At 43.9% G+C, this 25,124-nt stretch overlaps 1 protein-coding gene across 3 annotated transcripts in view; it reads right to left on the reverse strand.

Annotated features, from left to right (window-relative positions):
• Positions 1-25,124, reverse strand: part of MTUS2 (microtubule associated scaffold protein 2) — a 364,748-nt gene that overhangs the window by 226,065 nt on the left and 113,559 nt on the right. For all 3 annotated transcript variants that reach the window (XM_068143299.1, XM_068143315.1, XM_068143306.1), the window contains one exon: positions 14,172-16,752. In XM_068143299.1, coding sequence (XP_067999400.1) covers positions 14,172-16,454 — 2,283 coding nt within the window. In that variant the 5' untranslated portion in view covers positions 16,455-16,752. The remainder of the gene's footprint in view (positions 1-14,171; positions 16,753-25,124) is intronic.

A 25,124-nucleotide genomic window follows, 5' to 3' on the forward strand; every position in this document is an offset into this window, starting at 1 on the left:
GTATTTCCACCAAACTGGCTGCAACTGGGAAATCTGCAGTTGGAGAATGACCTGGTTCCCCATTATCAGTCCTGGCATCTTTCTACACTCAAGCCAGGCTCTGATTTCCACCTCACTGTGCTGCTTTGTGACTCGGGACAAGGGCGCAGAGCAATGTCAGTGATTTTCATCTCTCTCATTTGCAAAGAAACTTCTTCTGTGTAGAGTCCAACTTTTTACCATTTTCTTATAAAATGCAAAATCATTGTAATGGGGAAAGAGCCCATGACTATTTTATTGTGCATCCCATGTAGGCCACGGGGCGGGGGGTGGGGGAGGAAGGGGGGAAGCTTAAGAAATAGGAAATCTGAACTAAATTTGTTTAAAAATTAACCATACAGTGCCATAGGCTACCTAGGAAGAAATGTAACTGCCAATTAATTAACTCTGCTGTAAGTTATGATGCATATAATATGCCAAATCAATTTCTATTTAGCAATTATAAGCATTCAGAATATGCACTTCAACATTGGCTCTAAAAGCTTTGATCCTAGCTGCTTCAAGAGCTTTAATCCTAATTTAGCAAATCTTTAATATGCTAAAAGAGACAAGCCTGACCTTATATTATTAAACATAGAATCTTTGAGGTCTTCAGACAGGAATTAGGAAGGCAGATGCAACAAACACTGAGCATTATATTTTTGCTCTATATTTTTCCCTTTGTTTGCAGTCCTACTTCCTGACATTACATCTTCCTGTTTCCCTCTGTATTATATTCCTGTGACCTGTTTCTAGAAGTTAGGATGCATTTTTTTACTGTACAGAAGGTTCTCTAGGCTTGGACTGCAGAAGTTGCTTAGCTTATTTTCAGCTTCTGGATATGAGATTGTTTTCCTGGATAAGACTCAGTTACCTTTCCTTTCCCTGATGAATTTCAATCAGATGCCACTATATACTTCCTATCATTTAATATTTATCTGGCAGTGAACATTCCTATGCTGAGTACTTCAGTTTAAGGAACCAAGAAAATCTTTAAATATAGAAGCCATGCATTTTTGATAAACTGGGTCAACTTAACAAAACTTTCAGTCACCTCATTTTTTTTCTTTATTGACAGCACACTAGGAGGAACACAGAAGGGCGACACACATGCACACAAAACCAAGCAATCAATTAAACAATCAATCACAAGCATAAAACATCTTTTCAAGCTGAGAGAAGTGAGGATTTAGAATAGAATCATATAATTATACAATCAGTAAGGTTGGAAGAGACCTCAAAGATCATCAAGCCCAACCGGTCATCCAACACCTTGTGACTACTAAACCATGGCACCAAGTGCCACATCCAGTCCCCTCTGGAACACCTCCACGGATAGTGACTCCACCACCTCCCTGGGCAGCACATTCCAATGGCTAACAACTCTCTCTGTGAAGAACTTTCTCCTCACCTCCAGCCTAAACTTCCCCTGATGCAGCTTGAGACTGTGTCCTCTTGTTCTGGTGCTGGTTGCCTGGCAGAAGAGACCAACCCCCTCCTGGCTACAACCTCCCTTCAGGTAGTTGTAGAGAGCAAGAAGGTCTCCTCTGAGCCTTCTCTTCTCCAGGCTAAACAATCCCAGCTCCCTCAGCCCCTCCTCATAGGGCTTGTGCTCAAGGCCTCTCACCAGCTTCGTTGCTCTTCTCTAGACACATTCAATCATTTAGGTTTGAAAAGGCCTTTAAGATCATCAAGTTGAACTCTACCCAAAAAATCTCTCCAGAAATAAACCTCTTTTCTTTCTTTTCTTTTTAATAAAGATACAGGTTTGGGGGACATAAACTTGCCATGGAGAGATGTTAATTTTTTTCTTTTCCATTAGGTGTATCCATTAAGTGCAAAATTCAACAGCTCTCAATATAATTGTATGAAATAATTGCTTACAAGGCAATATTAAAACTCTTCAGAAAGATATAGATTAATATGAGAGCTGTTAGCATCTTGTACTAGATTATTTTTGTACAAGAGACTTTTAAAGAAAAGATCTCTTGCAGACTGTCAGCTGAAAAGAAGCTCAGCTCAGAGTTGAGCTTGTGTATGGCTGTCTGCTCATTCCTCCACCCACTCCCCACTTCCCTCACATTCCATTTAATAAATTTGTTAGAAAGAACTGGAAAGCCTGCATCATATACTTAGACTATACAGGAATTTTGATAGGCTGGGTATTCCTGAGCAGAGCAGGCAGCACAGCTATCATAGCAGGTAAGGATGCCCAGCACTTCCTTCACCTTACTGGGTTTACAACACCATCAAACACTAAAGCCTCAAGCAAGAATTTTCTTGCCAAGTGCCTGCTTCAGGCAGGGAACAGAGCTGGTGACATCAGTTCAGGAAGTTCAGATAATGAGATTAGGAGGGGAAATTGCTGCTTTGACTGTGTATAACACAACTTTTTTCCCTACAGGCCTTTCATATCCACAGGCTTTTAGTCCATGCTTTCAGGAGCAGAAAGATGTCTGTGCTAAGGAATGGACCCAAGGATGTATTGAATGCATGAGGCCCAGCCATGGGGAGGCAGGAAGGAGAAGTGGTGATCAGCAGACCTCCTTGCAGATTCCCACCAGAATCAGGGCTCTTGGCAGCAGCCACAGAGCAGTGAATCATGTGAGCCATCAACTACTATCTGACATGGAGAATATCCACATGGGCACATTCTCACCCTGCATACCAGGCTGGTCTCAACCATGCTGGTCCCTGGAAATAGCTGCTGGGTGAGCACACACTGATAGAGGTGAACACTGAGATGAGTGTGCTGCTGGTCCAGCAGTATGGGCAATCTTGTGTGAGCTTTTAAGGCCATGACTTCCCATGATTTAGTTCACTAGCATGGCTGCAGCCTTTGAGTCTCTCAGTTTGCTCTGTTACTTTCCATGCAGGTAACTGGGAACACAAAGTGGGCACAAATTCCTGCTGGTGCTGAATAGAAGAGACTGAGTCCATGTCAAGATGAAGAGCCCATGTTATGATGAAGCAGGCAGGCAGCAGCAATCTGCCCCAAAAAGTGACTTCACTTTGAGTTTTGTTCCTTCTGGCTTTTGGACTAAGACAGGCATGAATGATCTACCTCCACACCATGCTGAAGATTCAAATAAAAGTGCTTGAGGAGCTGCCAATGCCACAGGCAAGGCTGCCCATTTAAATGCAACTCATTTCCGATATGGACTCAGTCTCTAAGCACAGCTGGACTGCCTTCTTGCCTCAGTTGGGATTTTTGTCTGAGCTGCTCAATACAAACTTCAGTGCAGGCAGATCAAGGTATCAGGGAATCATAGAATCACAGAATTGTTAGGGTTGGAAAGGAACTCAAGAATCATCTAGGGACACCTCACACTAGATCAGGTTGCTCAGAGCCACATCCAGCCTGGACTTAAAAACCTCTGAGGATGTGGCTTCTGCCACCTCCCTGGGCAACCTGTTCCAGTCTCTCACCACCCTCATGGGGAAGAATTTCTTCCTAACATCCAATCTGAATCTCCCCACTTCTAGTTTTGGCTCCATTCCCCCTAGTCCTATCATTACCTGACACCTTAAAAAGTCCCACCCCAGCTTTCTTGTAGTCCCCCTTAAGATACTGGAAGGCCACAATAAGGTCTCCTCGGAGCCTTCTCTTCTCCAGACTGAGCAGCCCCAACTCCATCAGTCTGTCCTCACAGGAGAGGTGTTCCAGCCTTCTAATCATCCTCATGGCCCTTCTCTGAACACATTCCAGCACCTCCAGATCCTTTCTGTAATAGGGGCTCCAGAACTGGACACACTACTCCAGGTGGGGTCTCACCAGAGTGGAGTAGAGGGGGAGAATCACCTCCCTTGACCTGCTGTCTGTGCTTCTCTTGTTGCGGCCCAGGATGTGATTTGCTTTCTGGGCTGCAAATGCAAACTGGTGGCTCATTTTGAGCTTCTCATCCCCCAGCACCCCCAAGTCCTTTTCTTCAGGGCTGCTCTCAAGCCAGTCACTGCCCAGCCTATATTGGTGCCTGGAATTGCCCTGACCCAGATGCAGGACCTTGCACTTGGTTTTGTTGAACCTCATGCAGTTGTCATGGACCCACCTCTCCAGCCTGTCAAGGTCCCTCTGGATAGCATCTCTTCCCTCCAGTGTGTCTGCTGCACCACACAGGTTGGTGTTATCAGCACATTTGCTGAGGGTGCACTCAATCCCACTGTACAGGGGCAGCCCTCAAGTCTTCCTCATGCTGCTCTCCAGTCCTAGCCTTTGAGTCTCTGAGACAGCACCTTCCTATTTTCTAGCTCATGTCATGGGGTATTTGTTCCTATCACTTAGCAAGCTGAAGGGTGCTTAGAGATACAGATCTGATTGATGGCAGCTATTAACACTCTTGTCATAGCTATGTAAAGAGCTGTAAAATGCTATTCAAAGCTCTCCAAAGCCTAAACTGGATATGTGAAATAGGGAAATCTGGAGGTTTTTTTCTCTTACAAAGGAAGTAGCTATCTTGCTCCAGCATCTCCTTGTCTCCAAAATCTCTGGTCTTCAGCAATGTCTCTTCACCAGGGTAATTTTCATCTATCTCAATCCATTCTAATAGATTTCTTTCAGACTGAGGATCAGTCATCTGCCATGAACTCGTACTGTGCACAGCTGCGCTTTTAAGCATCCATCCACTACTGGATCCATCATTTTCCTTTCTCTTGATTCATACAGGAGCCAAATCAATTCCCTCTGCACTCCTCCAGCTAACAGGAAAGTAATCACTTTTAGGGTGGCAGCCTAAGAAAGCAAATGCCACCCTCTGCTATCACATCCCGACTCTTGAGCTAATGCAAACTTATACCACAAACTGTAGTTTAATTAACTTTTTCTTCCCAGCCTCTCCACCAGACAATCCACTTTCTCTGAAGATGCTTGGGTTCAAGTCTTCCCTCCTTGAAATACCCACCCAAAGGTGTATTTCTTGGATGAATGGGGGGAAGATGCTAATCTAAAGTAAATCATACTGACGATTTGCCACAGCCCAAGTCCTTCTCATGTTAAGACACTCAACAGTGTACAAAAATCAGTCCTTTGCTCCCAGATGTGACTGCAGACCCTGCCTGCCTGAACTCCAGCTGTATGGGCCATAGAGGTCTATGGTCTTCAGAGCACCGTGTCATCCTTATAAACAGCCAAAGAGTTGAAGAGTCTGGGTTATTTTGGCTTTCATTTCCATTGACATACATTAAATGGTAAGAACCTGGTAATTTTTCCTTGCCTTACAAGTTGGCATTCAACAAGTCCAAGTGCCGAGTGCTGCACTTTGGCTACAGCAATCCCATGCAGAGCTATAGGCTGGGGTCGGAGTGGCTGGAGAGCTCCCAAACAGAGAGGGACCTGGGTGTGCTGATCGACAGCCACCTGAATATGAGCCAACAGTGTGCCCAGGTGGCCAGGAGGGCCAATAGCATCCTGGCATTAGGAATAGTGTGGCCAGCAGGAGCAGGGAGGTCATTGTGCCCCTGTACTCTGCTTTGGTTAGGCTGCACCTTGAGTACTGTGTCCAGTTCTGGGCTCCTCAGTTTAAGAAGGACATCGAAACACTTGAGCGTGTCCAGAGAAGGGCAACAAGGCTGGTGAGAGGCCTTGAACACAAGCCCTATGAGGAGAGGCTGAGGGAGCTGGGATTGTTTAGCCTGGAGAAGAGGAGGCTCAGGGGTGACCTCATTGCCCTCTACAACTACCTGAAGGGTGGTTGTAGCCAGGAAGGGGTTGGCCTCTTGTGGCCGGTTGACGTTGCCCCCTTAAGAAAGGGAACATGGTGGACGGAAGTTGGTAAACGGAAGGAATAGTCTAAACTAATTTCATTGGACGAGTGGGAGGAAGCACTTCTGAGCTGGGACTATACTGGACATTTCCAGCACTTCTCAGTCAGTCTTGCTTCCGCCTCTTCTTCAGGCAACAGCTTTCTGTCCTGGGCTTTCTGCCAAGGCTCCGGCCTTGAGAGAAAAACAGATAGCAGGCCTGTATTAACTCTTTTCCAATTAACACAAACTGATTCTAACATTTTTTTTTCTTTCCTCTCTTTTCTCTCTCTTCCTATCCCACTCTGGGGAAAGGGGGGAGAGAGGGGAGAGCGGAGGTGGGGAACCCCCTCTGTCCAGAGGGGGGTCACTCTCATTTCTGTGTTACTCTGTTGTATATCTTTGTATATATTGTAGATATTGTAAATTTGTAAATAATCCCCTGCAAACCCTACATCGCTTTGTAAATATAGCTCCACTGCTTTGCTAATTCAGCTTGCGAGTTTTTTTTTTCCTTTCCCTTCAATTTTTTTTTCCTTTTACTTTACAAAGGGGGAAGGGAGGAGGTTTCTTGGCCTTACCCTTCCACCCACCACATTTTTTTTTATTGGCGCCCAACGTGGGGCAGATAATTAGTTCAATTTATTATTTGATTGATTTAGTGTTTTCTAGCTGAATTAGCAAACATGAAGGTATTGTGGTTTGTGGAGCGATTATTCTTTTCAATTTTTGGGGCTCTGGTTTACAGATATTGTTTGGGTTTGATTTTGGATTACCTGGGTAAATATTTGGTGCGGACAATTTATATGTGGGTTATGTATAGAGTTAAACTATGGTATGGAAAATGTATTAATTTATTATGGCCAGTGAGATACAGGAATGTTACCTCCACCACTCTCCCAATTGAGATAAAGGGTTTTAAGATTCCGCCTGAGGAGACAGTAACTTTAGGTGATGCCTGGGATCCAAAGGTGATTTATTTCATGTGTATAATTCTGCTGCTGGTGATAACTAATGTATATTCTCTGTATTCCTGGCGTCGGGAGAAAAAGGTGTCCAGGGCGTGTTTTGTTATTAAAACTAGATCAAAAAGAAAACGCCGTGGCTCTCGATCAGTCCCAGAGTCATCTAGTGACGAGGACTGTGGAGAACCCGTGTCAGTCAAAAAGAAGGCTAAAAAGTTAATTGGTAAAGCAGCTCTAAATGACTTTTCTGCTGATTCTAGCAAGCAGCCAAGGGCATCAGCTGGTATCAACATGGCACCTACTCCTTCTCCTACTCCTTCTCCTTCTTCTTCTCCGTCGGCCATTAACGGAGCAACGTCACTTCCACCCACTCCCTCGGTGGGACCGGAAGTCACTGCCCCAGCAGCTGATTTATCTCAGGACCTGTCAGCTTCCATTAAGGTGGCTGTAAATTCAAACACAGCTCCAGTTAAGGTGGCTCCTTTAAAGACTAGAGCTGCAAAGGCCCAAGATGGAGAAGAAGAGGTGGAGACTGATCCTGGTGAGGGGCCCTCTACTCTAAAAGATCCTGCTCAGGAGGAAGAGAAGGTTTGTTTTAAAGATCTAGCTAACCTAGTGAGATCAAAGCAGGATAGAGATGAAGCTAGGAAAGCAGCTGGCAAAGGTGGTTCTCAGTTTAAAGAGATCCTTAGGAGAATGACAGCAGGATTTTACGGGCAAAGAATTCAGGGAGATGAAGATGAAGATGATATTACGGACTGTTCGTCACCACGGGAAGAATTGAGAAATGTCCGTAAAGATTTCACCAGGGCAGATAAGGAGCCAGTTCTAGCTTGGCTTAGTAGGTGTTATGATACAGGTGCTTCAGCTCTAACAGTTGGAGACAAGTCAGCAGCTCAGTTAGGAACTCTCTCAAGGGACAATGGAATAGATAGACATCTAGGCGAAGCTCTCGGTAAGGTTAATCTGTGGATACGCCTTTTAATAGCGGTTGCCCTGAGATATCCTTCCCGAGATGATCTTCCCTGGAATCCTAAACCCTGGACTACCATAGATGAGGGAATTAAGCGCTTGAGAGAATTTGCTGTTAGAGAGCTACTCTATGGTGAACATGAAACTCTGAATCCTGATGACGTTCCTGTGGGTATTGGTCTTGCTAAAAAGATCATCAAACTTGCTCCTTCTAATTATGCAAACATTCTGGCAAGCAGAATTGTGTCAAGAAGTTATGGTGGAGCTTCTCCTACGGTTGGCCAATTCAGTGATCAAATGAGACAATTGGAGGATAGCATGACACGTGGTTCTTTGGTTTCAGCCATTGAAACTCTGTCTGGAAAAATTGAAAATTGCATGAAGGATCTAAAAGATTCCATATACCAATTGGCACAGAAGGATAATTTCAATTCTTCCTCCAGGTGGATACAAGTCTCATCTGTGAGGAATACGCGTCCTCCAAGGAGGTCATTCCAAAACAGGACATTCCAAAATAGGTCATTCCAAAACAGACCACCAAGGCAATCACGTAGAACTATTTGGATAACTCTGCGTGATCAGTTTGGTGAGAACATGAACCGCTGGGATGGCCAACCAACTTCTAATCTTTTCAGGAGACTGAGGGAATTGCAAAGTGGCAGAACCCGAGGTAGCAATACCAGAAGGGTAGCTGTTACTTCCACAGTTCCCCAGAACAACTCTTATGGCTCCAACAGTGGCTCCAGTTATAACACGCAAAGTTATAACCCTGCGCAATATGTGCAATGCACATGTGCGCATGTTCCCCATAACTAGAGGTGCCCTGCCTCCCGCCAGGGGGAGGAGAGGGATAACAGAGATAATAGAATCTATTGGGATGTGTACATCCAGTGGCCTGGCACTTCACAATTTCGGAAGTACAGGGCCTTGGTTGACACAGGAGCTCAGTGCACCATAATACCGTCAAATTATCAGGGATCAGAGTCTATAACTATTCTGGGAGTCACTGGTGGATCTCAAGAGTTAAGTAAGGTAGAGGTTAATATAAGTTTAACTGGTAAACAATGGAGGAAGCATACAGTTGTGACCGGACCTGACGCACCTTGTATTTTGGGAATTGATTTTCTGAGAGAAGGGCGTTTCAAAGACCCTAGAGGTTACAAATGGGCTTTTGGAGTAGCTTCAATAGAAATTGATGGACAAAAATTGAAGCTGTCTGCCAGACCCGAACTTTCTGATGAATCTGCAGTTGTGGGACAACATAAGATACAGGACATTAAATTGCCGGTTGCTTCTCAGACTGTGCATCACAGACAATACAGAACCAACCGTGACTCTTTGTTGCCCATTCAGAATCTGATTCGTCAGTTGGAAAGTCAGAAAGTCGTCAGCAAAACTCATTCACCTTTCAACAGTCCAGTGTGGCCTGTGCGGAAGCAGAATGGAGACTGGCGTCTGACGGTAGACTACCGAGCCCTAAATGAAGTAACACCACCGATGAGTGCAGCAGTACCAGACATGATGGAGCTACAGTATGAGCTGGAATCCAAAGAGGCCAAATGGTATGCTACCATAGACATTGCTAATGCATTTTTCTCTATTCCCATAGCAGAGGAATGCAGGCCTCAGTTTGCTTTCACTTGGAGAGGAATCCAGTACACTTTCAACAGATTGCCAATGGGCTGGATCCACAGCTCAAGCATCTGTCATGCAGTGATCCACGATGCTCTGGAGAAAGGAGGTGCTCCAGAACACATCCAGTTCATCGATGATATCATCGTCTGGGGTAAAACTGCTGAGGAAGTCTTCAAGAAAGGTAACAAAATCATTGACATTCTTCTGGATGCAGGTTTTGCCATCAAGCGAGACAAGGTGAAGGGACCTACCACAGAGATTCAGTTTCTGGGAGTGCGATGGCAGGATGGACGCCGACACATTCCAGTGGATGTGGTAAATAGAGTCTCTACCATGGCAAGTCCCACAAACAAGCAAGAGACCCTACGTTTCTTGGGGATAGTGGGATTTTGGAGACTGCACATTCCTGGATACAGTCAGATTGTGAAACCTCTGTATGATGTGACTCGAAAGAGAAACCATTTCCACTGGGGACCTGAGCAGCAAGCAGCCTTTGACCAGATAAAGCAAGAGGTGATTCAAGCAATGGGTCTGGGACCTGTCCGAGATGGTCCAGACATTAAGAACATTTTGTACACGGCTGCAAGTGACAATGGTCCAACCTGGTGCTTGTGGCAAAAAGCTCCAGGTGAGACACGTGGACGACCTCTTGGTTTCTGGAGTCGAGGTTACAGAGGTTCAGAGGCTAACTATACTCCAACAGAGAAAGAAATTTTAGCTGCCTATGAAGGAGTAAAAGCATCTTCTGAAGTGATTGGAACTGAATCACAACTTCTTCTAGCTCCCAGATTACCAGTTTTGAATTGGATGTTCAAAGGCAAAGGATCCACACCACATCATGCCACAGACTCAACATGGTCCAAGTGGATGGCTCTGATAACACAGAGAGCTCGAATGGGAAATCTTGAAAGACCTGGTCTAGTGGAGGTGATCTCAAGTTGGCCTGAAGGCATCAACTGTGCTAAACCTCCAGAGGAGAAAGTAACTCGTGCTGAGGAAGCTCCTCCTTACAATGACCTCTCTGATGATGAAAAGAAATATGCTTTGTTTACAGACGGTTCCTGTCGTCTTGTTGGAAACAAGCGAAGGTGGAAGTCTGCAGTGTGGAGTCCAACACGCCGAGTTGCAGAAGCAAAAGATGGAGAAGGAGAATCCAGTCAGTTCGCAGAGGTAAAAGCTGTCCAGCTAGCTCTCGACGTGGCTGAACGTGAGAGATGGCCAAAGCTTTATCTCTACACCGACTCATGGATGGTAGCCAATGCTCTATGGGGTTGGCTAAAGAACTGGAAGAAGAGTGGTTGGCAGAGAAAAGGAAAACCCATTTGGGCAGCCAACCTATGGCAGGACATTGCTGATCGAATCGAGAGAATTCCAGTGAAAGTGAGACACATCGATGCTCACATTCCTAAGAGCAAAGCTACTGAGGAACAGCAACACAACCATCAGGCAGATCTAGCTGCAAGAGTTTCTCAAGTAGACATGGACTCTAATCTTGATCTCGACTGGAAACACCGAGGTGAGATATTCCTAGCTCGGTGGGCTCACGATTCATCAGGACATCAAGGCAGAGATGCGACATACCAATGGGCTCGCGACAGATCCATAGACATTTCCATGGATGCTATCACACAAGTCATCCATGACTGTGACATTTGTGCTGCTATTAAGCAGGCAAAACGACTTAAGCCCTTGTGGTATGGTGACAGATGGTCCAAGTACAAGTATGGTGAAGCTTGGCAGATTGACTACATCACTCTACCACGTTCTCGTTCTGGTAAGCAATATGTGCTTACTATGGTAGAGGCAAACACTGGATGGTTGGAAACTTATCCAGTTCCACATGCAACTGCACGCAACACCATTCTCGGTCTGGAGAGACAGATCCTGTGGAGACACGGAACTCCAGAGAGGATTGAGTCAGACAACGGAACTCATTTCAAGAACAACCTTGTAAAGAGCTGGGCAAAAGAGCACGGTATTGAGTGGATATTCCACATTCCCTACTATGCACCAGCTTCAGGGAAGATTGAACGCTACAACGGTTTGTTGAAGACCACTCTCAAAGCCATGGGAGGTGGATCTTTGAAAAACTGGGAAAAATATTTAGCACAAGCAACCTGGCTGGTAAATAGTAGAGGTTCAGTGAACCGAGCTGGACCTGCACATTCAGATTTGCTACGGAAAGTAGAAGGTGATAGAGTTCCTGTTGTTAGAGAAAAGAATCTGTTAGGTAAAACTGTTTGGGTATTTTCACCCTCAGGAGAGGCTAAACCTATCCGAGGGGTGGTTTCAGCTGAAGGTCCGGGTCACACTTATTGGGTAATGCAAGAGAATGGTGAAATTCAGTGTATTCCACAAAGAAATTTAACTTTAGCTGAAAGAGGTTAACTTTGAACTGTTGTACAGCTACATCGCGTCCAAAGGAAGAATCAACGAGGAATCTACGGTGCACGAACCCTGAGATCCCTGAGAGCCCTGAGTCAACTAAGAGACCCTGAGATTCCCTGTTTCCCTTTTCTTCGCTTCGTCGGTGAAGAAATGAACTGTTTTCCATTTTTCTCATTTTCTGATTTTCTTGGACTTTTGAATCATCTACATCTGAGCATAGCCGGAATGGACTATGAACTTTACTCACGAACTGTAAATATCGTTTCGGATTAGATGGACAGTATGAACAGCCAATGAAATTGTTTAGAAGGGGTGGACTGTGGCCGGTTGACGTTGCCCCCTTAAGAAAGGGAACATGGTGGACGGAAGTTGGTAAACGGAAGGAATAGTCTAAACTAATTTCATTGGACGAGTGGGAGGAAGCACTTCTGAGCTGGGACTATACTGGACATTTCCAGCACTTCTCAGTCAGTCTTGCTTCCGCCTCTTCTTCAGGCAACAGCTTTCTGTCCTGGGCTTTCTGCCAAGGCTCCGGCCTTGAGAGAAAAACAGATAGCAGGCCTGTATTAACTCTTTTCCAATTAACACAAACTGATTCTAACATTTTTTTTTCTTTCCTCTCTTTTCTCTCTCTTCCTATCCCACTCTGGGGAAAGGGGGGAGAGAGGGGAGAGCGGAGGTGGGGAACCCCCTCTGTCCAGAGGGGGGTCACTCTCATTTCTGTGTTACTCTGTTGTATATCTTTGTATATATTGTAGATATTGTAAATTTGTAAATAATCCCCTGCAAACCCTACATCGCTTTGTAAATATAGCTCCACTGCTTTGCTAATTCAGCTTGCGAGTTTTTTTTTTCCTTTCCCTTCAATTTTTTTTTCCTTTTACTTTACAAAGGGGGAAGGGAGGAGGTTTCTTGGCCTTACCCTTCCACCCACCACACCTCTTCTCCCAGGCAACCAGCACCAGAACAAGGGGACACAGTCTCAAGCTGCGCCAGGGGAGGTTTAGACTCGAGGTGAGGAGGAAGTTCTTCACCAAGCGAGTAATTCGTCATTGGAACGGGTTGCCCAGGGAGGTGGTTGAGTCATCGACCCTGGAGGCGTTCAAGGGGAGATTGGATGTGGCACTTGGTGCCATGATCTAGTCGTGGGGTCTGTGTTGATAGGTTGGACTCGATGATCCTCGAGGTCCTTTCCAACCTAAGTGATACTGTGATATTGTGATTGTGAAGATAAACAAATAATGGCTGGCATAGACAAGTTCACAATGACTTTAATTTCCTGCTCTGTATGCAAAATATAAGGGACAGAGCTAAAAACTGAAATTAGAGGGGAAAGGGCAGAGAGCCTTTTCTGTGTTTGGGATAAGAAGGTGCTCCACAAAAATCCATAATCACTTCAGTAGACTGCCTGTTATCATGTCATAGGGATCTACCTAGACACACACATGATATCTTAATTTGGGTACTGGTCAGTTTTTCATTGTCAACACCATCACTAAATTTGTTATTTCAGTGCTGTTCCTTGGATAATTACTACATGTAAAACAAGGCAGGGGTTAAAATAGCCTCACTAACACCACAAGACACACAACTGTGAAAAACAGTTCTCCTTTTTTTTTAAAACAAACAACAACAAGAAGGACTGCCTCATTTTTTTTTTAAATTGTGTTATCTTCAATGTTTATATAAAAAGTGTAGCTGTTGAGCTACCCCAGGACCCAAGCAGTGGGCATATCACAAAACCAAACATAGCTCCTCTTCTGCGCCCTTCCTTCGCCTTCCATGTAAGGGCAGCCTTCCTCCGCTGTGCTCACCTCCCAGCAGGTATTTTGGGGGAGCAAGACTCCTGCCCAACTTATCAAAGTGGAAATACAATGAGATATACCAGGAGCCAGAATTGGACAGAGATTTCTTATGTGAGGGGCAGGTCAATATAAAATATGGCATTCAAAGTCATTACTTTCCTGTATGGTATATATGACCTTACATGAACTTTGAGAGTCCCTGAGTTTCAGTACAAATAAACAGGAGGGAACTGCTTTAGAGTTTAGTGCTCATCTGCAAAAACATTTTAACTTTCCCATTAAGGAGGAAAAGTCTCTGTAGGCATATTACATTCATTTCCCAAAGCTATTCTTCAGGAAAAAAAAAAGGCAATTTCATTTATGAATAAATTCAAACTGTGTGTTTCGTCCTTCCTAAACATCCCTATTTATACTACTGGCAGATGACTGATTTGCTGGAAAACATTGGAGGAGCACAATGATAACTTTCAGTTATAGACCAGACTTTGCAACAGGGTCACTGGCAGAAATGGTTAAGTAAGTTTATTTCTAGTGATTACACATTTCCTTGATTTAGGATTTATTTTATATCTGAGGTTTTAGAACTAACTTCTGGCAGCAACAAGCAAGCAAAGTATCCCCCAAAACAATGCTCTCAAAGTTGCCTTCTTACCTCCTGGAGAAACTTCTCACTCATCGGGCTGAAGTGATGGCCTGTGGGCCTAATTCCTGACACCACCAGTCCAGAACTGAAGAGTCTTGGCTTCTGGAGATCAGGTTTAAATTTGTCATATAGGATGCTGGTGGGCTTCGCCTCCCCTCCGTTGGACACCTTCTGCTCTGTAGAGATGGGCATGCCACATGCAGGGCTAGTGAAGGGCAGCCCTGCTGGTGCAAATGAAGGGTCGAGCTGCTCTATTGAACGAGGGTTTCTTCTAATGTATGTGATGATTTTAGGTCTCACAGGTTTGGGCCTGGGTATGGCAGGTTTAATCTCGATGGTTTCTTCCAGCTTTTCACTGCAGTCACTGTCCACGTCCGCCTTATCGTGGAGGGAGCCCTTGGAGTGGACCAGGATAGGTTTTGGGATGGCACTGCTGCAAGCAGTCTTGATAGGCACTTTAGGGGTTATGTTTAACAACTGTGTACTGTCAGAGGGAGGTAGGACTGAGGAGGGTGACAGTTTGCTAACATGAAGTGTACAAAGGTCCTTCAAATTACTGTTTGATAACGTGGGTTGACTACTAACATCCAGCGTTGCCACTGGGCGCACGGGAGTTGGGGCACATAAAAAGGCATCAGGCTTCGCCGAAACGTTACAGCTCTCTGGTGCTTCCTCTGGAGGATGTTTCAGTGCATTAGCTGTCTTTTCACTTGCAACTGGAAAGTGTGAGGTTTCTGCATCACTGTCATGGTTGTCAGATTGTTGGTGTGACACTGTCTCTGCACTGCACTCTCCTTGCTGATCAGAGAGAGCAGAAGCAGGCTCAGCAACATCCTCAGCACTTCCTTTGACTTGCATCACTTTATTCTCATTACCTTTCAAGGGTTTGCTGTCAGGTAGATTCATGTTATGCATAAGAGAGATCGGTTTACCAACTGTTTCAGCACATCCTGTGTCAACTTCATGTAAATTTTCATTTTTTCTAGGTGTCACTCTGCCACTGGATTTACTACCACAGGTGAGTGGGAATACTCTTTCCATTTCTTTGTCAGTAAAATATTCCTCACCAATGTGGCTAGTTGCCCTGCTGTCACTGTCAGCGCTTCGTCCCCCTTCCCCTTCAATGGTGATGTTATCACTCAGCAATTTGTCATCAGGACACATTACCACCTGGCTTGACAGTGTATCCTCCCCTTTACTGCAGGTGTCTTGAAAATGGGATGCTTGAAATTTCAATGTGTCAGACCCAGAGTCTTTCTGTTCCTGAACTGCTGTGTTTTCATCATTTTGACATTCTACCAGCATAACCCTCTCAATCTTTTGTTGACATGTATTTTTAGATTGTGGAGATGGTGCAGTCTTAAGCTCCATTTTTTTACTTTTATCACCCTGACCTAATTGTGCTTCTGATTTACTAGCAATCTCGTTGGACTTAACAGGTATATGTTGAGAATGAGAAGTTTGCAGTGTGCTTTCAATGTTAACATTTGGTACGTTTTCTGGTTTACTTATTTTCTTGTTCCCTGAGGTAGATGGTTTGGAATAAAATACAACATTTTCCTCTGAGGTATTGCCAAGTGGATGAAACACCATCCCAAGTAAATGATCTGTGGATGGTTTCTCTGATTTCTCTGTGTTTCCTATCAAATGGTGTGACCTGTCGATGGAGTCCAATGATGCAGAAAGCAGACGTTTACACGGCACGCGGCCAGCACAGTCTTTTGAAAACGCTTCAGACTGAGGAGACAATTTACTTGGTCTTCCCAAAGAAAGTCTTTTTATTCTCTCCATCTCCACAGTCCTGCATATTTTGCTCTTAGAAAAGTTCTGGGTGAAGTCAACGTCACCTTTAGAAATAACCTCCAGGTTGGCATCATTTGTGCTACTTTTTAAATTGGACAGACTTTGTCCTCGACTAATCCTGATATGTCTTGGTATATCCTTCGCTTCGCTGGTACCACAATCTCTCCCCATGTCCCTGCTTGTGGTGGAGGGCAGCTTACTTTCCTGCACACTGGTGTGACAGGGCCGAGAGTCTTTGAAGGTCAGAAGTTTATGGTGCTCCGTATTGAGTTGAGTAACTTTCTCTGACCCTCCAGAGTGTATATTGCCACTCTCATCTATTAGATTCCCTTTTTTAACATCTTCTTCAGTACTTCTAACTTTTGTCACAATTTGGTTGGCATTGGTATCCCCTACACTCACTATGCTTTCATTATTATTTTTTACTTCACTGTTGTTGTCCTGAAGCTGGGCATAAAATGACTTGTTGGGGATTAGCGGAGCACTCATTCTGAAGCTTCAGGTGACTGCCTTTCTGGCAGTCCTAATTAATGAGAAAGCTTTCCCCCCACCCCTATCAGATTAACTAATATGCATGCTTCAGTTATACATTTAAGTTATAAACCTAACAGTAGAAATTTCCTTGTCAGAAAGCTTGGAGTCTCTTGTCAGAGTCACATTTTTGTGCTGTGTTTTCATTCAGTCTCTGAATCTGGGAAATCCTTATGACCCGCTGTAGATAGCTTCAGCGAAAGCAAAATAGATCAGTCAGGTTCCCTCTGACTGAGAGGCAGTCAATCCAGCCACCCTATGAGAGAAAAAAAAAACCACCAGTGTTAGGCTGATGTCAGTGTAACAAACTAAACCAAAGTTAAAATCAACACCACTCCCAGGTACATCCCCAGGGTAGAGCATTTCCAAACACATTAGATGCTGTTTCAAGCACAGCTTTGCTCTCAGGAAAGACTCTTAGTGTAGAGCAGATCTCTGACTTAAGAAGTTGCACAATTATAGCTGTCCTGGTTACAAGAGTGGTTGCTACTGTTTTTAAGCCATATATATTTACAACTGGAAATAGGCATAAACAGCCAAGCAAGGATGGGACTCTGCTTTCTTATTCCTACAACAATGTCCTTGTAGCACTCAGAACAGCTACTGATGCAATTAAAGCACCACTGTATAGACTAGTTATAACTAATAACATTTCAGCTTCTTTATAAGACACTGATGGGTTTCACTCCTTGCCATGTAGAGATCTCAGATGTACTTGTACATCCCCTTCAACATTTCTTAGCCAAAAAGCAAAGAAAGCAGAAACTATGGCTGGAGGCCTGTAAAGATAAACTGTGATTTTTGAGACAGCTGCATGTGTATGTTCAAATATAAAGGACTAAAGTGCTTTTGGCTCCCTCCCACCTGTGGCTTTGGGAACACAGTTTTTGTCTTTTATATCCTCCAACAAGAAGATGGGAAAATTTCTGTCTGTGCCATGCCTAAATTCACTTTCTGAGCTATTTCTTGCACTGTATAAGCTCCTAACTTTCATCATAAAGAAACATGAACATGGGAAATTGGAACATGCTCCACAGTTCCCACAAGGCAGAATTCAAAGCACCTGCAATGCTTCTAGCTGTGCTAGGTTTTTAATCAAGGCTCAAAGGGGCACTAAATAGAAGTGCTAATTAAGCCCACTGCTCTGTCTATGGAATCTGGATGTAGGTCTGGGCTTGTGTTTCTAACACCCCCTATGAGCAGGTCCCAGCCCTTGCACTGAGTTTAGTTCTGCTCACAACATCTGTCTCTGAGCTCAGCCCAGTTCCTTTATATGGGGCGCACACATGTTGGTTGAGTTTGGATTCCAGCTCCTGGCATAGTTCCAGCTCTTCAGCAAATAACTAATTAAATTAGTTTGTGAAACAGAGCACAGTATTAAGAATTTCACTTCAGCACCACAGAATTGTGTTATTATAGATCTCATTCACAAAGCATTGTAAAGCAAACCTTTCAAACTAATTCTGTGTTCTGTCCTTATTCCCAGAGGCGAAAAAAAAAGGGAATTTAATACTTATTAAATTAAATATATGCATTATGTAGTTTTTTTTGCTTCATTTCTCATTGTTTCTTTTTTCCCCTCATGACAATACCAGAGTTTACTTATTGAACTCAAAATAAATCTTCCCCTCAAAAATGACAATACCAGAATTACATATTGAACCCGAAAGCTGAACTCTAAATGCTCTTCACTGGGCAAAGCATGTCTGTTGTTAACTGTTTCATTAGTTAGGAAAGGCCACTGATGGGCTTCAGAGAGAGATGAGTTCAGCCAGTTCATATTTCCCCCTCAGCTTTCAAATTGCGGCACTATGTAGTATCACAAGTGAGGGCCAGGAAAATCACAGAGCTGGGACACCTCTCCTAGGCATACAAGCTGAATAAGACAACTCTGGGTCTCTCAATATTATTGAATTTGCAGTTTTCACAATTAAAAGGAGGGGGTTTATAAAGACAGATGGGAAAAGAGGCTTTGCAAGGGCATGTAGGAACAGGTTGCCCAGAGAAGAGCTGTATGCCTCCTCTCTGGAGGTATTCAGGGCCAGGTTGGAGAGGACTTTGAGCAACCTGATGTAGCAGAATATGTCATTGTCCATGGCAAGGAAGTTGACCTAGATGATCTTCAAATGTCTTTTCCTAACCAAATCTCTTCTATGAATCTGTGATTCTAAGAATGCAATAGAAAGCACAGTAAGGAAAGCTTTGGGGACCTGAGAAGAAGTTGGAGGAAATTCATCTGTCTTGCTCTACCTTGTCCTCTCTTAACAAAAGTGTCACCCAAAACTTCAACAGATTGTGGTGAGCTGATTAGGATTGGTTGCCAGATGCCCACCAAGCCACTCTCTCATTCTCTCTTCTCAACAGGACAGGGAGAGAAAACAAGATGATAAAGCTCATGAGTTGAGCCAAAGAGGGGAAAATCACTTACTGACTACCACTGCAGGCAAAACAGACAGCACTTGGAGAAAATAAATTTCCTTTATTGCCAGTTAAAATAGATTGTTGGATTGTGCTGGATTGTGAGGAACAAAACCAAAAAAGCCAAAACATCTTCCCCTATCCACACCCTTTTTTTCCCCCAGGATAAACTTCACTCCTTCATTGATGTCTCCTCCACACCACTGGTTGCTCCTTCCCTGCCTTGTGCTCCCAGAGACACTGAAAGTTCTGGTGCTATGGCTGTAAATATCCCTAAGTTGGTAAATGATGATGATGATATACATTAAATCCTAAGGATGATGATGCTATACATTAAATCCTAAGTACCACACCAAGCTGATGCATTTCAAATGTGTGAGTACAGCAATACATTAATTTGCCACTTACTTTCTTCCCTAGGTCTCTTACATGGGTTTAGAACAAAGTTAATTGAAGCATTTAAGATCATGAGCACGGTGCTAAGAGGTCATTCATTCCTCGTCTACATCGTGGAAGCACCTGCATTCATTGGAAGCATTTTCACAGCAGCATGCAAGACAGGCCACGCTTGTATGATTCAGAAACTACATCAAGTAATTTGCTTTAATGCTGCTAGTAAGAAACAATCAATATGAGGGTCAGGAAAGATCTGTTCCTTCTCAAATATAGGACACTGCACATCCTCAGTGTGCTGCCAGCTGATATTAATCTCTTAAAGCAAGTCAGTGTTGGCCAGAGATATAGACTTCAAATGTTGCTTTAAAGAGAAGAGAAAGTACAACACTCTCTAGCCAGAGATTAATCTTGGGCAGCGTTAGCATTGCTCCTGTGCTTCCTCTAGAATCAGTAAGAAAGGCCAAGCACTTCAGAAAAGTGGTCCATCCTGTGTTAATACATTTCAAGATGGACCCTATGCACTCAACCTTCCAAATTCTTCTTTTCTGGTGACATCAAGAATATGGATATCACAAACTTGAAGAACCCATTTCATCCTTTCACTCAGCAGCCATAGAATTACCCCAGAATATTTTCTTCTACAGAACACTGCTTAACTTTGTCATGTTTTACAGTTGCCATTACAATGAATACATAGAATAATGATTCTGTGTTTGAAAAAAACCACAAGACTCCATTCTGCTATAAGAACATGCTGACAGCATAGGACTCCTGCTAAATTAATACAAAAATATAATCAAGTATCTAGGCCAATTAATACCTTATGAATCCATTTTTTCCTGTTAAGGAATGGAAGCTTTTGGTCTTTGGTGCAATCAATGTGATGCTTGCTTACTGTGACAGGCGTGCTTGGGAGTAAGATGTATAATTTTGTATTGCTTTTGGGACCTTAGGAGATTTGATCATTCTTCGGTAAATAACTCCTATTTAAGAAGCTTTGGCTTGGATTTTTTTCATAGTTTCATAGTTTCATAGTTTCATTCCAAGTTGGAAGGGACCACAAGGATCATCTAGTTCCAACCCCCCTGCCATGGGCAGGGACACCCCACACTAGATCAGGCTGGACAGAGCCTCATCCAGCCTGGGCTTAAACACCTCCAGGGACGGGCCTCAACCACCTCCCTGGACAACCCATTCCAGGGTTTCACCACTCTCATGGTGAAGAACCTCCTCCTCACATCCAGTTTCTGCAGGATATAGTTCATTTCATGTGGTACTGTCCAGGCTCAACTTCGCTATGCTCTCTGGAGTCAGTGAGATGAAAAGATTCAGCTGTGCCTGAGTTCTGCTGGATCTTGCCCTATTTATTACTCACCTCTCTTGACTGATGCTGTCTGACATACATCTAAAGTGACTCCCTGCTATGCAGGAATGCTCTGAGGTGACAGACCTGTGAACGTTCTAACTTTCCACATGCCCTCTTCAGTGCAGGAACAAGGGGTAAGAGGAGATTCGATCCCAGCAGTGACAACACCTCATTACTTAGCAGCATCTCACTGGGGACCTTGGACAAGAAATACAACTGCGAGTCTTAAAGACTGGCCTTGGTATACGTACATCTTGAGATAGACAAACATTTCTTCATAATGCATCGTGTAAAAATGTCTCCTCTGAGTTGCTGAGAGCTCTCCATGCCATAGCATTTTGGCAGGATACAGTAACTATAATTGTGAAAAATAAACCGTACAAAATGATGTGAAGAATAAAATGATATCCACAAGATTCTGATTAGCTGTGAATTCCACAGAGAGAAGAAAAGTTCAAGGAGCCAGAAACACAATTAAAATACTTTTGTTTAATTTCAGCAATATCAGTTTCATTCTGAGATGCCTCTCTCTCAAGAGCCTCTAGACTAAATTTGAGCCCATTTAATAATGATCTAGGAAAGAAGCCTACAAATTTCTTCTCATCTGCTACTGCAGTTGTTTCCCTACACTCTGTTCCATCCTAAGACACATTTGGCCAGCAGGTCCTACCCTAGCCTCTGGAGGCTCTAGGGAGAAGGTAAAGCTGAGCAGGATGATTTCTGCCTCATGACACACAGCATGGGCTGTATCAGCAGAGCTCAAGTTTGTAAACTGTAGCTGGCTGGATAAAGAAAGCAGCAGCCTCTGAGTAGTAAGAGCAGCTTTTCCTGGTTAAAGAAGCAGTGTAGAAATATTATCCTCAGCAGGCACCAAAGAATAGAAAAACAGAACAGCATTACCATGTTATTGGCTGTCTATTTTGTTTTCAATCTGCCACAAGAATAGAACAGTAATAATTATGAGATAAGCAAAACAATTATCAAAACATGTGGAAAACAAAACTGGAAATAGAGAAATAAAACCTGAAATGTGCCCCTGTATAAATGTTTCCTAATACAGGCTGCTTACCCATCCCAGTATTGAAAGTCTAAAATCAGAATATTTACAGAAAGATAGGATGGGATGGGATGGGATGGGATGGGATGGGATGGGATGGGATGGGATGGGATGGGATGGGATGGGATGGGATGGGATGGGATGGGATGAGATGGGATGAGATGGGATGGGATGGGATGGGATGGGATGGGATGGGATGGGATGGGATGGGATGGGATGGGATGGGATGGACCAGGTTGGAAGAGAACTTCGAGATCATCAAGTCCAACCTATCATCCAACACTATCTAATCAACTAAACCATGGCACCAAGCACCCCATCAAGTCTCTTCCTAAACACCTCCAGTGATGGTGACTCCACCACCTCCCTGGGCAGCCCATTCCAATGGCCAATCACTCTTTCTATGAAGAACCTCTTCCTAGAAATAGATACACCAAAACCATCTGGTAGTACTGATAACACTGTGCATGGCTTAGGCTGATTGCTCTTTCAGTACAAAGTGCAAGAGAAGCACCTGAATACCTTATTAACCATCTGCCACTGAGCCGATTGATGTCTCTTGTTATTAAAAATGGGGAAAAAAATAAAAAAGAAGGCTTTGTCAGAGCTTGTAAATGGTCAGCCAGTGGCCAGCAAACCCTCTCATCATCTGCCCACTCCTGCAAGGTACATGTTCTTGCCCCAGTGGGGTAGTGGGTTGTACTGCTCAGGAACGAGGATCACACAGGCTTTTGGCTGCATGTGAGGACCTGCATACCAGCCCACTTTGTCATGACACAGGGAGGAAGCATGAGGTGTGATGGGGTGTTCATCCTCTCAGAAGGTAGCTACTACCACTTGATCAAACTCAGCTGAGCATGAAGTAAGAAGCCTCCAGTCATTTCCCTCAGAGTCTACTCTGGTCATGAGCTCCAAGTTCACTAAGAATTGCAGCACTCAGGACAAGGGCAGGGAACGAGTCCCAGCTCTGATGGACTCTGCACAAGCAGAACAGATCAAACCGGATGAGCATCTTTGACTGTGTTACAGCACCCACAGATAAACTCCTGCAGAAACAAGGCTCTAAGAAAGACATTTCAGCCCACAGGAAAGATGGTCCCATTGTTTGACCATTTCAGTGATGATGGAAGATGGATGAAAGTACATGAGGAATATATTTGTATGAGGCAGGAAACAGATGTGGGTTTTACAGTTATTACAGAAAACTGGCATGAACAACAGCTTCCAGATATGCACAGTTGTCCCAAGAAATGCTGCTGGAGAGAACTGGCAACACAGACAGCCTTGCTGAGGCCTTCTCTGGGAGATGAGACGCCAGAGCATCTAATGCCAGGGCTACACACTGCCAAGAACGGATGAAACAAATACAGTGCTGGAAGGAAACGAGGCAGGAATATTTTCTCGAGAAGCCCAAATCACCCTCTAAAGGGGGTGGAGGTTGAAAGCTGATACTAGGACAGTTTAAAAAAAAAAAAAAAAAAAAAAAGAAGAAGAAGAAAGGGAATAAACTTCTTGGAGTGGGTAATTAAAAACGGTGGAGAAGGGTTCACCCAGGCATGTGATAATTTTGTTAATGTGATTTGGAAGGCTCAGAACTAAGCTTTGGCTACATTCCCCAGCGGCTTCTATTCATAATGAAGCAGACCCAGCTGTTTGGGGAAATTACAGCATAATCTCATCATTGGCAGATCCTATGGAAATGTCACTGTATGTCATAAAGAGGGCTGTACTTCAGATGGACAACTTTCTGCCTAGCAAGCGATTAAGACATAAGCAGAGAGACTGTGGAGCAAGTGTTAAATTTTTACACACTGGAAAATGATAGGAAAGCCATTCCTATTCACTTGTAAAATTGGAACAATCTGAAAGGCCAGGCTGGACAGGTCTTTGAGCAACCTGATGTAGGGGTAGATCCCCATCCCTATGGCATGGGGGTTGGAACTAGATGATCTTCAAAGTCCCTTCCAACTCAAACCATTCTATGTAACTATTAGAGGCTTTTGTAAAGTGTGATTCTGTAGCATTTCCAGAATGTCAGTGGTTTACTGGTTTTAATGCTTTACAGTAAATAAATTTTACTGTTTTCATTATTTACATGATTATTTTGTATCTACACAAATTGCCAGGCTCCTAAGGTGCTGAAAATTGAGCCCATGATGAACAAGATGGTGACATAAACAGAGAAACACTGCTGTGAAGGACTCAGCCCAGGTCCTGCCCACCACCAGAATCAACCAGAAAACACCCACATCAGAGTACAGCCTCAGCCTCTGAGTCCTGTGAGCTTGCTCTCTTTGCTTTCTTTCCCCAGGGATTTTGGGGTCAGGCATGCAGTAATGCAGTTTTCTTATACAACAGCCCTGAGAGATCCCTGGGAAGAAACAAAACAACTCAGGCAAGAGAGGCTGGAAAGCCGTCTAGCAATGACAGCTGAATATGAGCTAGTACTGTGCACAAGTGACCAAGAAGGTCAACAGCATCCTGGTTTGTATCACGAATAGTGTGACAAGAAGGACCAGGGAAGTGATTGTACCCCTGTACTCAGCACTGATGAGGCCAAAACCTGAGAACTGTTCTGTTTTGGGGCCCTCACTACGAGAAAGACATTGAGGTCCTGGAGGGGGTCCAGAGAAGGGCAATCAAAGTAGTGAAGGGTCTGGAGAACAAGTTTTATGAGGAGAAGCTAAGGGGTTGTTCAGCCTGAAGAAAAAGAGGCTGGGAGAAACCTCACTCTCTCCAACTATCTGAAATTAGGTTGCAGTGAGGTGGAGGCTGGTCTCTTCTTCCTAGCAACAAGTGATAGGATGAGAGGAAATGGCTTCAAGTTGCACTAGGGGAGATTTAGACTGGATATTTGAAGAAACTTCTTCACTGCAAGAGTTATCAAATAGTAGGACAGGCTAAGGGAGCTGTCTGAATCTCCATCATTGGAGGTGTTTAAAGGATCCATAGATGTGGTGCTAAGAGATGTGGTCTAGCTCCAGATATTCTGTGATTCTGTGTAACTCATTGATCTTTAAGGTCTTTTCCAACCAAAATGATTCTATGACTCTATTTAATGATTGTATAAATCCCTGTTTGCGTCCCTTGATTTTCCCAAAGGAGGGGAGCTGACAGCATCGTTCTCCATGTCCTGAAGCAAAAGGACTGAAAAATCAGGTGCTAGCATGACACCCTAGCACTGGAAATTGCTGTAGTTTCTGGCAGAACCATAAGTTGTCACTGCAACTTTCATTTCTGAATGAAAAGAATAAATGGAAAGGATGTTCCATGTTAGAAGCATTTATATATATATACATATAAAATTGCTTATGTATGGCAACTGGAAATCAATGCAGCAGGGAGAGCAAAGGCATTGCGCTGCTTTCCTTTTCGCTAAATATCCCCTTTC

Source organism: Melanerpes formicivorus, unplaced genomic scaffold (assembly GCF_026170545.1).
Source record: "Melanerpes formicivorus ecotype bairdi unplaced genomic scaffold, bMelFor1.0.p_v2 SCAF_1, whole genome shotgun sequence".
In the NCBI taxonomy this organism is placed as follows: domain Eukaryota; kingdom Metazoa; phylum Chordata; class Aves; order Piciformes; family Picidae; genus Melanerpes; species Melanerpes formicivorus.